This window comes from Dendrobates tinctorius, unplaced genomic scaffold (assembly GCF_039654945.1).
Source record: "Dendrobates tinctorius isolate UK_male_01 unplaced genomic scaffold, ASM3965494v1 ptg000019l, whole genome shotgun sequence".
In the NCBI taxonomy this organism is placed as follows: domain Eukaryota; kingdom Metazoa; phylum Chordata; class Amphibia; order Anura; family Dendrobatidae; genus Dendrobates; species Dendrobates tinctorius.
Genome location: NW_027361687.1, coordinates 34,944,520 through 34,957,332, shown reverse-complemented (window position 1 = coordinate 34,957,332; position 12,813 = coordinate 34,944,520). Strand labels below are relative to the sequence as shown.

General features: G+C 49.3%; 1 protein-coding gene across 1 annotated transcript; it reads right to left on the bottom strand.

Annotated features, from left to right (window-relative positions):
- Nucleotides 1–15: 15 nt before the first annotated feature.
- MPZ (myelin protein zero) lies at nucleotides 16–12,777 on the bottom strand. The gene is made up of 6 exons (XM_073566898.1): nucleotides 12,604–12,777; nucleotides 11,778–11,944; nucleotides 11,479–11,692; nucleotides 11,267–11,402; nucleotides 11,129–11,186; nucleotides 16–2,062 (listed from the first exon to the last, which is right to left on the bottom strand). Exons 1-6 carry the CDS (start codon nucleotides 12,659–12,661, stop codon nucleotides 1,973–1,975), a joined length of 723 nt encoding a protein of 240 aa, XP_073422999.1. The 5' UTR covers nucleotides 12,662–12,777; the 3' UTR covers nucleotides 16–1,972.
- Nucleotides 12,778–12,813: the final 36 nt, after the last annotated feature.

Below are 12,813 nucleotides of genomic sequence, written 5' to 3'. Positions count from 1 at the left end.
AGCGAGGAGACAAGCTGATTTTCGGAGTGTAAGTTTATTAATGGTCCTGATGTCGATGGTTTGTACAGGGGGTCACATATTTACAAACATATACACATACATCGGACATGGCTATGGATGGTCTGGATTGGGGAGCATTGTTGGCGACACCACAGTGTTTGCAGTGCAGCCATATTGGAAGTCCCAGGATGCTTTGCTGCTGCCGGAGACCCCAGTGACCTCGGTCATCATCAAGTCTGGTCTGTCCGCTGTGAATAGGCTTCTATCATTACACATCAGCAATGCAGAAAATTCAGAAAAAAAGTCGTAAAAAATAACAATGTAAATCCGGTTAATTCTCAGTCATGAGGGGCCGAACATAGAAACGATGATTTCACCAAAATATGGAAACAGGAAACGTCATTCTGGATCAGTTTCCAGCACAGCACCATGAACGATGGAAGACGAGACGAGAATATCCTGATAGTGACGCTACGCGGAGACCTGCAGGGAACTCAAGAAGGCCGGAGGAATCGGGATAGAGGGGCTAATGAGCAACGCTGGGCAGATAGTCTGATAATTATGGTAGAGGTATTACACTGGGGTGTAAAGAAAAACATGCCGGGCTTATAGTCTGATATTTACGGTATAACTATTACAATGGAGTATAATAAAGCATAGTGGCCCTATATTCTAATATTTACGGTACAAGTATTACACGGGCGTAATAAAGTATAGTTGTCCCTTATTCTAGTACTTATGGTAACAGATATCCACTGGAGTGTGATGAACCATATTGCCCCTATATTCTAGTATTTACAGTAAGAGGGTGGGGCTGTATTTGACCACCCAATCAGAGACTGCCAGAGTGATTCTAGTGATTCTAGCAATATATTCTGTTATTTACGGTATCAGGGAAAGCCTTATATTCTAGGACTTACAGGATATAAAGTTAGATCTAGGTGTCCTGGCCTAAAAGAAAGTCTTGGAGTTAGGGTCTCATGCTGGGTTTTCTACTCTAATTTATACTGTATGGTAAGTACTGGCGCTTTCTGGGGGTTGAGAAGTGATGCTGCTCTTACATTTGGAGACTTACAGTAAGTAATTTAGTGCATGCGGTGTTATTACCCTATGATCACTTTAAACACATTAGGGCCTTTTTTCTGGGATTTACGGTACCGGTTAATAACACCTTCTATTGACCCCTGTGGATGCTGCAGTTGGCCTGTGCAGCACTTAAGAGGTTAACAGAAGCCATTAAAGCTTTAACAACCCCTGATTGGCCACGAAGGGGCTAAAGCTGTAGAAATATTGCCCTGGAGAGAGGCAGAGAGGGCGATACTTGTACATGAGCCACAAGGCTACAGCAGGTGGCTGGAGATTGCGGTCAGATCAGGCATCATCATAAAGTGTTACCTGGTTGGCCGAGATCTCAGGCACCTCCCATTAGGAGCCAAAAATCCCAGATCTGGGTAGTTACCACAATTTTTATGGCTGGCCCATCCTTCAGGGTGACCTGGTAGGGTAGAGATTGCATTGCATCGCATTGCAGCCACCCCTTAGGTGATAGACGGTGGCCCCGCTGGTTCGGAGGAGTCCTACTTTGATTCTTGGTTTCTCAGAAAGTTCTTGCTAGTTTCCCGCAGGGAAAGGTACGATACGGATCACACATACAGGTTATTATAAGGCATTAGCCGTGGCAGGAGGCCGGCGAGGACCCGGGGAAGGATTTTTGGGTATGACCCCGGGATACGCCTTCTCGTTCGGGTCTCCGCCGGCCTCCGCTAGATTAAGGGTGTTTCTCTGAGTCACTTTTAATTAAATTCTTGAGGGCGTTTTTGAGGCTGTTCTTACTGGGAGACTTTACCGCGACTCGGCGGGGCTGGTCCCCGTCCTCATCCCCCCGCAGCTCCATTTCGATGGTATAGATCACCTTGGAGCTGCGAGGGGACTCCGTATCTGCCTTATGTGTACCTTCCCTGCCTGCTAATTGCTATTTCTTGCGGGAGTCGCCCAGCCCTTTAGGTTTCTTGTCGCTGGATTTGAAGCTCCTGGTTTGGTCGAGCATGGAGAGGAGCGGCGTCTGTAAAAGCAATGAAAAAAAGAGGGTTAAATAGTTCCTTGTACTCCAGTCACATCCAAAGCTGCACTCACATACGCTTTCCCCCATACCGGAAGTCCGCTGCCTCAGAGTAACCCTTGACTCTGTCCTTCAAACCGCACATCCAAGCTCTTTCCACCTCCTGCTGCCTCCAGCTCAAAAATATTTCCAGAATCCGTCCTTTCCTCAACCCTCAATCTACGAAAATGCTTGTGCATGCCCTCATCATCTCCCGCCTCGACTACTGCAACATCCTCCTCTGTGGCCTACCTTCTAACACCTTCGCACCTCTCTTCTGTCTGACTTAAAGGGGTTGTCCGGGCTTTTCACTTAATCTCAGTGCATATTTGGGCTGCAGAATGCTGACAATAAGTAATTTACCTTCTGTGGCCAGTTTGCACGGTTTCCAAGATATCATCTCTTGCTTGTAAGAAAAACATCCAGGGGGGGTGTGTTCTGGCATTGAAATGAGAACTGGTTGTTTCCTCCTCACTAGTTTCACTTTCCATAGATAACTGTTCAGCGTGTGTCTGGGGGAGAAGCAGCTGGGTGGTTCTGCTCTCTGCACTGAGGCTGCTAGAGGGGGAGGATTTGTTACTGTGTGATGAGGGCTTCTTCATGTGGTCGGGGAGGGCCTGTTGCTATGGAGGGTGGGGTTGTTGCTATAGAGGGCATGTTTTTAGTAGAGTAGGAGGAAACGACCAGTTCTCATTTCAATGCCAGAACACCCACCCCCTGGACGTTTTTCTTACAAGCAAGAGCTGATATCTAGCAAACCCTGCAAACTAGTGATGGGAAATCTAGTTCATTTTGGTGATTAGTTCACCATGAACTAGTTCACTGAAAAGATTAGTTCATTTAGTTCAGTATTTCTCTGGATTCTGCTGAGAAGAGATTGATCAGTTCTAGTTCGTTACACAGAAGCTGTGGCTCCTAGGATGAGTTATAGTTTTGTTAAAATGATCAGAAATAGTTAATACAGTACATCTGATCATTATATAACATTAGCAAGACTGATCTTCTAGGCTACAGGAGGCTGATCTTATCATAAAGACAGGTGAGGGGCATGAACCACACACAGAAACACTCACTCTCTCATACACATATGAGCTGTGTCTGTCTACTGTGCAATTTCAGTTTTATTAATATTATTACTATTATATTTGTATTTGATGTGTGGTATAGTGTTTTACTACCTTCTTTTCCAGCATCAGGAGCTATAAAGAGCAAGTGTGAGACAGAGCAGGGCGCGTGCTGGAGCTGGAGGAGGGATCACTCTCTGTCTCCTCCCACTTGCTGTTTAGTTCAATGAACTAATCTCTGTCAGGATGGTGAACTAGATGAACTACTCACTCACAAACTACCCATCACTACTGCAAACTGGCCACAGAAGGTAAATTACTTATTGTCAGCATTCTGCAGCCCAGATATGCACTGAGATTATGTGAAAAGCCCGGACAACCCCTTTAACTTTGCTGCCCGACTAATTCATCTCTCTCCTCGCTACTCCTCCGCTTCTCCCCTCTGCAAATCTCTTCACTGGCTCCCATTCCCTCAGCATATCCAATTCAAATTACTAATACTGACCTACAAGGCCATCTATAAGGCTGTGTGCACATGCTGCGGATTCTGCTGCGATGTACAGTACCCTTTTAGCCTATGGAAAATGAAATCCGCAGTGCACACTGTACGGAATTTTCCGTGCAGTTTTGCTGCGGTTTCAAATCCGCAGAAAGAAATGACATGTCAATTCTTTCTGCGGATTCCGCTGCGGTTTACCATCTCCTCCACTGCGGAGGTGTAAAACCGCAGGCTAATCCGCAGATAAACCGCAGGTCTTTTGACCTGCTGATTTACCTGCAGATTGTGCTAAATCCGCAGATCATTCCGCAGCATGTGCACATACCCTTACCTGTCTCCCCCATATATCTCTGAACTAATCTCCCTCACGTAATCTCCGGTCCTCCCAAGACCTCCTTCTCTCCTCCACACTTATTCGCTCCTCACCCAACCGCCTCCAAGACTTCTCCCGAATAGCCCCTATTCTCTGGAATTCTTTGCCCCAACACGTCAGGCTATCAACCACACTCGGCTCCTTCAGACGGAACCTGAAAACCCACCTCTTCAAGAAAGCCTACAGCCTGCAATGATCCCCACTACCTCCTCACCACTACCGGTGATATCACCTCAACCAACACCGGAACTGCTGCAACCCACCAACCTACTGTCTCCTTCCCCACCATCCTGTAGCATGTAAGCCCGAAAGGGCAGGGTCCTCTCTCCTCTGTATCAGTCTGTCATTGTTAGTTTGTTTACTGTAAGTGATAACTGTAATTTTTATGTAACCTCTTCTCATGTACAGCACCATGGAACCAATGGTGCTATATCTCTACATATAAAAATCAATGTGTGTGTGTGTGTAGCTAAGCTGTGATTGGTTGCTATGACCAACAGTTTTCCTTGCAGCCAATGACTAAGCATCTCTCATTTCACCAGAGCTGGTTAAAAGTAGCTGAGCTGTGATTGGTTGCTATGCGCAAGTTTTCCCACTTGACAACACCTCAGTAGACACTGACATGGTGGGAGAAATCTAGCATCCCCAGGAACATAAGATCCAGCCATCGTCTGTCCCCCAGAAAGGAGCAGTGAGTACATGACATAAATGAATCCCCCCTCCCATGTGGTATCATTAAGTGACAAACATGAATGTAGGAAAGTGCACATATTAAATGTCATGTGGATTTAATATTTTCTCACAGACACTTTTATGCATTATTGATGTGTTACTGTGCTCTGATGCTGTGACTTTTTTTAAAGTGCTACTTTCCCCATAATTCACCTGAATATACCCATATAACACGTAATGCTTTTCCCATAACAACCCATTAAATATGATACTATACTGCATACAGATGCTGTACATCCATGAGCAACTCAGCCGGACAAATGACAAGTTGACGGTGCATGAAAATGTGTGTGCAGGTTTCTCTACTGTACTAATGTATAAGGTTTCTGCCTGTCCATTGGCGAAAAGCATGACTGTGATATTTATGGTGGCAGATAAGTGAGAATATCAGCCTGATCAGTAGAAAACCTGGGATCTTAGTGAACCATGTTTCTGTGCAATTTCACTATTCTACTTTTACTGGCTCTGACGGGATGATGTGGGATATTAGGGGTAGTTGTCCGGTGGCTCTGGCTGACGGGATGATGTGGGATATTAGAGGTAGTAATCCGGTGGCTCTGGCTGATGGGATGATGTGGGATATTAGGGGTAGTTGTCCGGTGGCTCTGGCTGACGGGATGATGTGGGATATTAGTGGTAGTAGTCCGGTGGCTCTGGCTGACAGGATGATGTGGGATATTAGTGGTAGTTGTCCGGTGGCTCTGGCTGACGGGGTGATGTGGGATATTAGAGGTAGTAGTCCGGTGGCTCTGGCTGACGGGGTGATGTGGTATATTAGAGGTAGTAGTCCGGTGGCTCTGGCTGATGGGATGATGTGGGATATTAGGAGTAGTAATCCGTTGGCTCTGGCTGACGGGATGATGTGGGATATTAGGGGTAGTAGTCCGGTGGCTCTGGCTGACGGGGTGATGTGGTATATTAGAGGTAGTAGTCCGGTGGCTCTGGCTGATGGGATGATGTGGGATATTAGGAGTAGTAATCCGTTGGCTGACGGGATGATGTGGGATATTAGGGGTAGTAGTCCGGTAGCTCTGGCTGACGGGATAATGTGGGATATTAGGGGTAGTAGTCCGGTAGCTCTGGCTGACGGGATGATGTGGGATATTAGGGGTAGTAGTCCGGTGGCTCTGGCTGACGGGATGATGTGGGATATTAGGGGTAGTAGTCCGGTGGCTCTGGCTGACGGGATGATGTGGTATATTAGAGGTAGTAATCCGGTGGCTCTGGCTGATGGGATGATGTGGGATATTAGGGGTAGTAATCCGGTGGCTCTGGCTGATGGGATGATGTGGGATATTAGGGGTAGTTGTCCGGTGGCTCTGGCTGACGGGGTGATGTGGTATATTAGAGGTAGTAGTCCGGTGGCTCTGGCTGATGGGATGATGTGGGATATTAGGGGTAGTAGTCCGGTGGCTCTGGCTGACGGGATGATGTGGGATATTAGGAGTAGTAATCCGGTGGCTCTGGCTGATGGGATGATGTGGGATATTAGGGGAAGTAGTCCGGTGGCTCTGGCTGACGGGATGATGTGGGATATTAGGAGTAGTAGTCCGGTGGCTCTGGCTGACGGGATGATGTGGGATATTAGGGGTAGTAGTCCGGTGGCTCTGGCTGACGGGATGATGTGGGATATTAGGGGTAGCAGTCCGGTAGCTCTGGCTGACGGGATGATGTGGGATATTAGGGGTAGTAGTCCGGTAGCTCTGGCTGACGGGATGATGTGGGATATTAGGGGTAGTAGTCCGGTGGCTCTGGCTGACGGGATGATGTGGGATATTAGGGGTAGTAGTCCGGAGGCTCTGGCTGATGGGATATTAGGAGTAGTAGTGCAGTGGTTCTGGCTGACGGGATTATGTGGGATATTAGGGGTAGTAGTCCGGTGGCTCTGGCTGTTGGGATGATGTGGGATATTAGGAGTAGTAGTCCGGTGGCTCTGGCTGATGGAATGATGTGGGATATTAGGAGTAGTAGTCCGGTGGCTCTGGCTGACGGGATGATGTGGGATATTAGGGGTAGTAGTCCGGTGGCTCTGGCTGTTGGGATGATGTGGGATATTAGGAGTAGTAGTCCGGTGGCTCTGGCTGACAGGATGATGTGGGATATTAGGGGTAGTAGTCCAGTGGCTCTGGCTGTTGGGATGATGTGGGATATTAGGGGTAGTAGTCCGGTGGCTCTGGCTGTTGGGATGATGTGGGATATTAGGAGTAGTAGTCCAGTGGCTCTGGCTGATGGAATGATGTGGGATATTAGGAGTAGTAGTCCGGTGGCTCTGGCTGACGGGATGATGTGGGATATTAGGGGTAGTAGTCCGGTGGCTCTGGCTGTTGGGATGATGTGGGATATTAGGGGTAGTAGTCCGGTGGCTCTGGCTGACAGGATGATGTGGGATATTAGGGGTAGTAGTCCGGTGGCTCTGGCTGACGGGATGATGTGGGATATTAGGGGTAGTTGTCCGGTGGCTCTGGCTGACGGGATGATGTGGGATATTAGGGGTAGTAATCCGGTGGCTCTGGCTGACGGGGTGATGTGGTATATTAGAGGTAGTAGTCCGGTGGCTCTGGCTGATGGGATGATGTGGGATATTAGGAGTAGTAATCCGTTGGCTCTGGCTGACGGGATGATGTGGGATATTAGGGGTAGTAATCCGGTGGCTCTGGCTGATGGGATGATGTGGGATATTAGGGGAAGTAGTCCGGTGGCTCTGGCTGATGGGATGATGTGGGATATTAGTGGTAGTAGTCCGGTGGCTCTGGCTGACAGGATGATGTGGGATATTAGTGGTAGTTGTCCGGTGGCTCTGGCTGACGGGATGATGTGGGATATTAGGAGTAGTAGTCCGGTGGCTCTGGCTGACGGGATGATGTGGGATATTAGGGGTAGTAGTCCGGTGGCTCTGGCTGACGGGATGATGTGGTATATTAGGGGTAGTAGTCCGGTAGCTCTGGCTGACGGGATGATGTGGGATATTAGGGGTAGTAGTCCGGTAGCTCTGGCTGACGGGATGATGTGGGATATTAGGGGTAGTAGTCCGGTGGCTCTGGCTGACGGGATGATGTGGGATATTAGGGGTAGTAGTCCGGTGGCTCTGGCTGATGGGATATTAGGAGTAGTAGTGCAGTGGTTCTGGCTGACGGGATTATGTGGGATATTAGGGGTAGTAGTCCGGTGGCTCTGGCTGTTGGGATGATGTGGGATATTAGGAGTAGTAGTCCGGTGGCTCTGGCTGATGGAATGATGTGGGATATTAGGAGTAGTAGTCCGGTGGCTCTGGCTGACTGGATGATGTGGGATATTAGGGGTAGTAGTCCGGTGGCTCTGGCTGTTGGGATGATGTGGGATATTAGGAGTAGTAGTCCGGTGGCTCTGGCTGACAGGATGATGTGGGATATTAGGGGTAGTATTCCGGTGGCTCTGGCTGACGGGATGATGTGGGATATTAGGGGTAGTAGTCCAGTGGCTCTGGCTGATGGGATGATGTGGGATATTAGGGGTAGTAGTCCGGTGGCTCTGGCTGATGGGATTATGTGGGATATTAGGAGTAGTAGTCCGGTGGCTGTGATGGGATGATGTGGGATATTAGTGGTAGTAGTCCGGTAGCTCTGGCTGACGGGATGATGTGGGATATTAGTGGTAGTTGTCCGGTGGCTCTGGCTGACGGGGTGATGTGGGATATTAGAGGTAGTAGTCCGGTGGCTCTGGCTGATGGGATGATGTGGGATATTAGGCGTAGTAGTCCGGTGGCTCTGGCTGATGGGATGATGTGGGATATTAGGAGTAGTAATCCGGTTGCTCTGGCTGATGGGATGATGTGGGATATTAGGGGTAGTAGTCCGGTGGCTCTGGCTGATGGGATGATGTGGGATATTAGGGGTACTAGTCCGGTGGCTCTGGCTGACGGGATGATGTGGGATATTAGGAGTAGTAGTCCGGTGGCTCTGGCTGATGGGATGATGTGGGATATTAGGGGTAGTAGTCCGGTGGCTCTGGCTGATGGGATGATGTGGGATATTAGGAGTAGTAGTCCGGTGGCTCTGGCTGATGGGATGATGTGGGATATTAGTGGTAGTAGTCCGGTGGCTCTGGCTCCCGGGATGATGTGGGATATTAGGGGTAGTAGTCCGGTGGCTCTGGCTGACGGGATGATGTGGGATATTAGTGGTAGTTGTCCGGTGGCTCTGGCTGACGGGGTGATGTGGGCTATTAGGGGTAGTAATCCGGTGGCTCTGGCTGATGGGATGATGTGGGATATTAGGAGTAGTAATCCGGTGGCTCTGGCTGATGGGATTATGTGGGATATTAGGAGTAGTAGTCCGGTGGCTCTGGCTGATGGGATGATGTGGGATATTAGTGGTAGTAGTCCGGTGGCTCTGGCTGACGGGATGATGTGGGATATTAGGAGTAGTAATCCGGTGGCTCTGGCTGATGGGATTATGTGGGATATTAGGAGTAGTAGTCCGGTGGCTCTGGCTGATGGGATGATGTGGGATATTAGTGGTAGTAGTCCGGTGGCTCTGGCTGACGGGATGATGTGGGATATTAGGAGTAGTAATCCGGTGGCTCTGGCTGATGGGATTATGTGGGATATTAGGAGTAGTAGTCCGGTGGCTCTGGCTGATGGGATGATGTGGGATATTAGTGGTAGTAGTCCGGTAGCTCTGGCTGACGGGATGATGTAGGATATTAGGGGTAGTAATCCGGTGGCTCTGGCTGATGGGATTATGTGGGATATTAGGAGTAGTAGTCTGGTGGCTCAGGCTGACGGAATGATGTGGGATATAAGTGGTAGTAGTCCGGTGGCTCTGGCTGACGGGATGATGTGGGATATTAGGAGTAGTAATCCGGTGGCTCTGGCTGATGGGATTATGTGGGATATTAGGAGTAGTAGTCCGGTGGCTCTGGCTGATGGGATGATGTGGGATATTAGTGGTAGTAGTCCGGTAGCTCTGGCTGACGGGATGATGTGGGATATTAGGGGTAGTAATCCGGTGGCTCTGGCTGATGGGATTATGTGGGATATTAGGAGTAGTAGTCTGGTGGCTCAGGCTGACGGAATGATGTGGGATATAAGTGGTAGTTGTCCGGTGGCTCTGGCTGACGGGATGATGTAGGATACTAGGGGTAGTAGTCCGGTGGCTCTGGCTGACGGGATGATGTGGGATATTATAGTGAATGTGGCTATGTGGAGTGGGTGGGGCTCTACACAGCTTTATATATAGATATAATCATTATAATTTGTTATAACTAACCGTAGTTATGGGTTCTTCAGCTAGTAAATAATAATAATTTAGGCATCAGTGTGCAGGAACTCACAGCTCTCTACTGCCACCTGCTGGTTTACTGTCTGTAATACACTGCAAACTAGGGTATAAGACAAAATGCAGCTCTAGGTGTAACTGGAGGATTAGATATTATGAAACTCTGGGTGTGACTGGAGTATTAAGATAGAACACAGCTCTCTGTGTGACTGGAGTATAAGAAAGGCTGCAGCTCTGCGTATCACTGGAGTAAAAGGCTATGTGCACACGCTGCGGATTCACCTGCGGGTTTTTCCGCGCGGATCCGCAGGTAAAACCGCAGGTAAAGTGGTTTTCCCCTGCGGTTTCACACCTCTACTATGTTAAAGGTGTGAAACCGCTGTGGAGTCCGCACAAACAATTGACATGCTGCGGTTTATAAACTGCAGCAAAACCGCGCGGAAAAAAATGCGGCGTGAGCACAGCAGATTTGAAATGCCATAGGCTAACATGGTACTGTACCATGTCTGCGGAACTGCTGCGTTTCCGCAGGGCCAAAAACGCTGTGGAAAAGCAGCAGAATCCGCAACGTGTGCACATAGCCTAAGACAATGCAGCTCTGGCTGAGATTGGAGTATTAGATATTATACAGCTCTAGATGTGACTGGAGTATTAGATAATTAGATATAAGGCAGTTCTGGGTGTGACTGGAGTATTTGATATAGTGCAGCTCTTGATTTGACTGGAGTATTAAATATAACGCAGCTCTGGCTGTAAATGGAGTGTTAGATATAATGCAGCTCTGGATGTGAGTGAAGTATTAGATACAGGCTGTGCAGCTCTGTGTGTGACTGGAGTATAAGCTATAACGCAGCTCTGGTTGTGACTGGAGTAGAAGATATGACATGTATATGGATGCATGTAGCATACAGTACTTGCAGCTCTGGATGTAACTGGAGTATAACATATGACGTGTATATGGATGTGCTGCAGCTCTGGGTGTGACTAGAGTAGGAGATATGACATGTATATGGCTGTGTCTAGCATACAGTACTTGCAGCTTTGGATGTGACTGGAGTATACGGGGCATCTCGCCAGTCACTGGGGCACCGCTGGCCTCCCACTCACCTGTCTGCTGCCTTTTGAGCCTCTGGTTAACTTGTGAAGTTTTCCTCTTTCCAGGGCACTGTAAAGAAAACATGGCAGTCGTCAGTGAGGGGAGATGAAGAGAGGTGACACCTGGCCCTGGTGCCCGCCTGCACCTACCTGAGCTGGCGCTGCACCCGGATCTGCCTCCGCAGCCAGCAGTAACGTATGAGGTATGCCAGGAGCGCCACAATGATCACCAGCCCCAGAGCGGCTCCAATAATGATGCCAAGCACCATGCCAGCGCGGACGGGTCCTGGGGGAGGATGGTAGTGTTAGTGCCATGTGTGCCCACCTGTGCCCGTACCTCGGGGGCAGGGCCGGCTCCTCACCTTTGTCGTAGACCAGCAGGTGCACATAGGACGACTTCCCCACCACGTCCGGTGGGTTCTTCACGTCGCAGGTGAAGGTCCCGTTGTCGCCATATTCCAGGTTGTGGAGCACGATGGAGCCGTCCTTGCTCCGGGGGTAGCCCACCCACTCAATGCGATCCTTAAAGATGCCCGTGTCGTCTATGTGCGCCTGTCCTTTGGAGTAGTGAAATATCTGCCGGAGACAAAGACCAGGTCTCCATACTGGACTTAAAGGGCCAGAACGCAGGCTGCTGTTCCCTGGTATCAGCCAGTCTTACCGAGTAGGTGCTCCTGCTGTTGTCAGGCTGGTAGTGCCAGGTGACGGAGATGTCGTCTGAGATCCATTCACTGGACCAGAAGGTGCAGGACAGGTGGACCTGGGAGCCGACCGTGCCGTGGATCTCGCGGGCCGTGTACACCTCTATGGCCAGGGCCGGGGGCAGCGCTGCGGGGCAGAGAAAGTGTCAGAGTAGCAGAGACCCCCGGGGAGCGCAGGGGCAGCACCCTTGAGGGAAAGCAAACACAGGGCCAAGATTTTCTCCTAAATTTTCATAAACTTCCAGTCCGACATAAAATATTTTTATCGCAATTTAGTTTCCAAAAAAAAGCACAAATTTGATAGAAATTTTCAGATTTTGTAAACAATCAACAAAAAAAACAACAAAGAACAGAATTCTATTTGTAAATATTCTTTGTAAGTTTCCAATTCTGAAAGTGACGGCTCACACAGGCATTACTGGACCAAAAGGAGACTGTCAGCAAGCTGCTCTGTCCTGGATGGTCTTAGTTCTGGGAGCTGCACCGCTCCCATTCTCTGGAGCCCCGGAGCACGAGGGACCTCACAAACTGCCCAGTGTGGCAGGGTCATGAATGACTGTCACATTACATACAAGAGCATATTAGGATCTGTCAGAAACAGCTAGCCTACCTGCTGACGGTTTCCAGACACCACCAGCTTTATATACACCTCCCGGATACAAAAGCCCCGCCATAAATACACAGCTGTGACCGCAGACCATTACATCTATGCCAAGCATGACAGTTCGACTACAGATACGTGTCACCGGCCCACTTTTAGTTATGTGACAAGAAGCGAGGACTTACTCAGAGCGAAGAGCACTACAAGGCCCAGCAAGCAGCGGGAGGAGGTCAGCGATTCCATTGGTCGTCCAGTAGTGGGAGAGTCATAGGAGAAGCCCAGAAACCCTCAGATCCCGGTGGCTGTGGAGTCCAGGAGGGACAGCGGGACCCTGCCTTAAAAACCCCAAAGGGGAGGAAGGGAAATCTTCTCCCCCGCAGACGACCAATCACAGG

Excerpts from the sequence above, each read along its gene's own strand:
- MPZ (XM_073566898.1), bottom strand. The coding sequence starts at position 12,661 with ATGGAATCGCTGACCTCCTCCCGCTGCTTGCTGGGCCTTGTAGTGCTC. Across the intron at positions 11,945-12,603 it reads TGTAGTGCTCTTCGCTCTGA|CGCTGCCCCCGGCCCTGGCC; the intron begins GTAAGTCCTCGC and ends TCTGCCCCGCAG. Across the intron at positions 2,063-11,128 it reads GCTCAAAAGGCAGCAGACAG|ACGCCGCTCCTCTCCATGCT; the intron begins GTGAGTGGGAGG and ends TTGCTTTTACAG.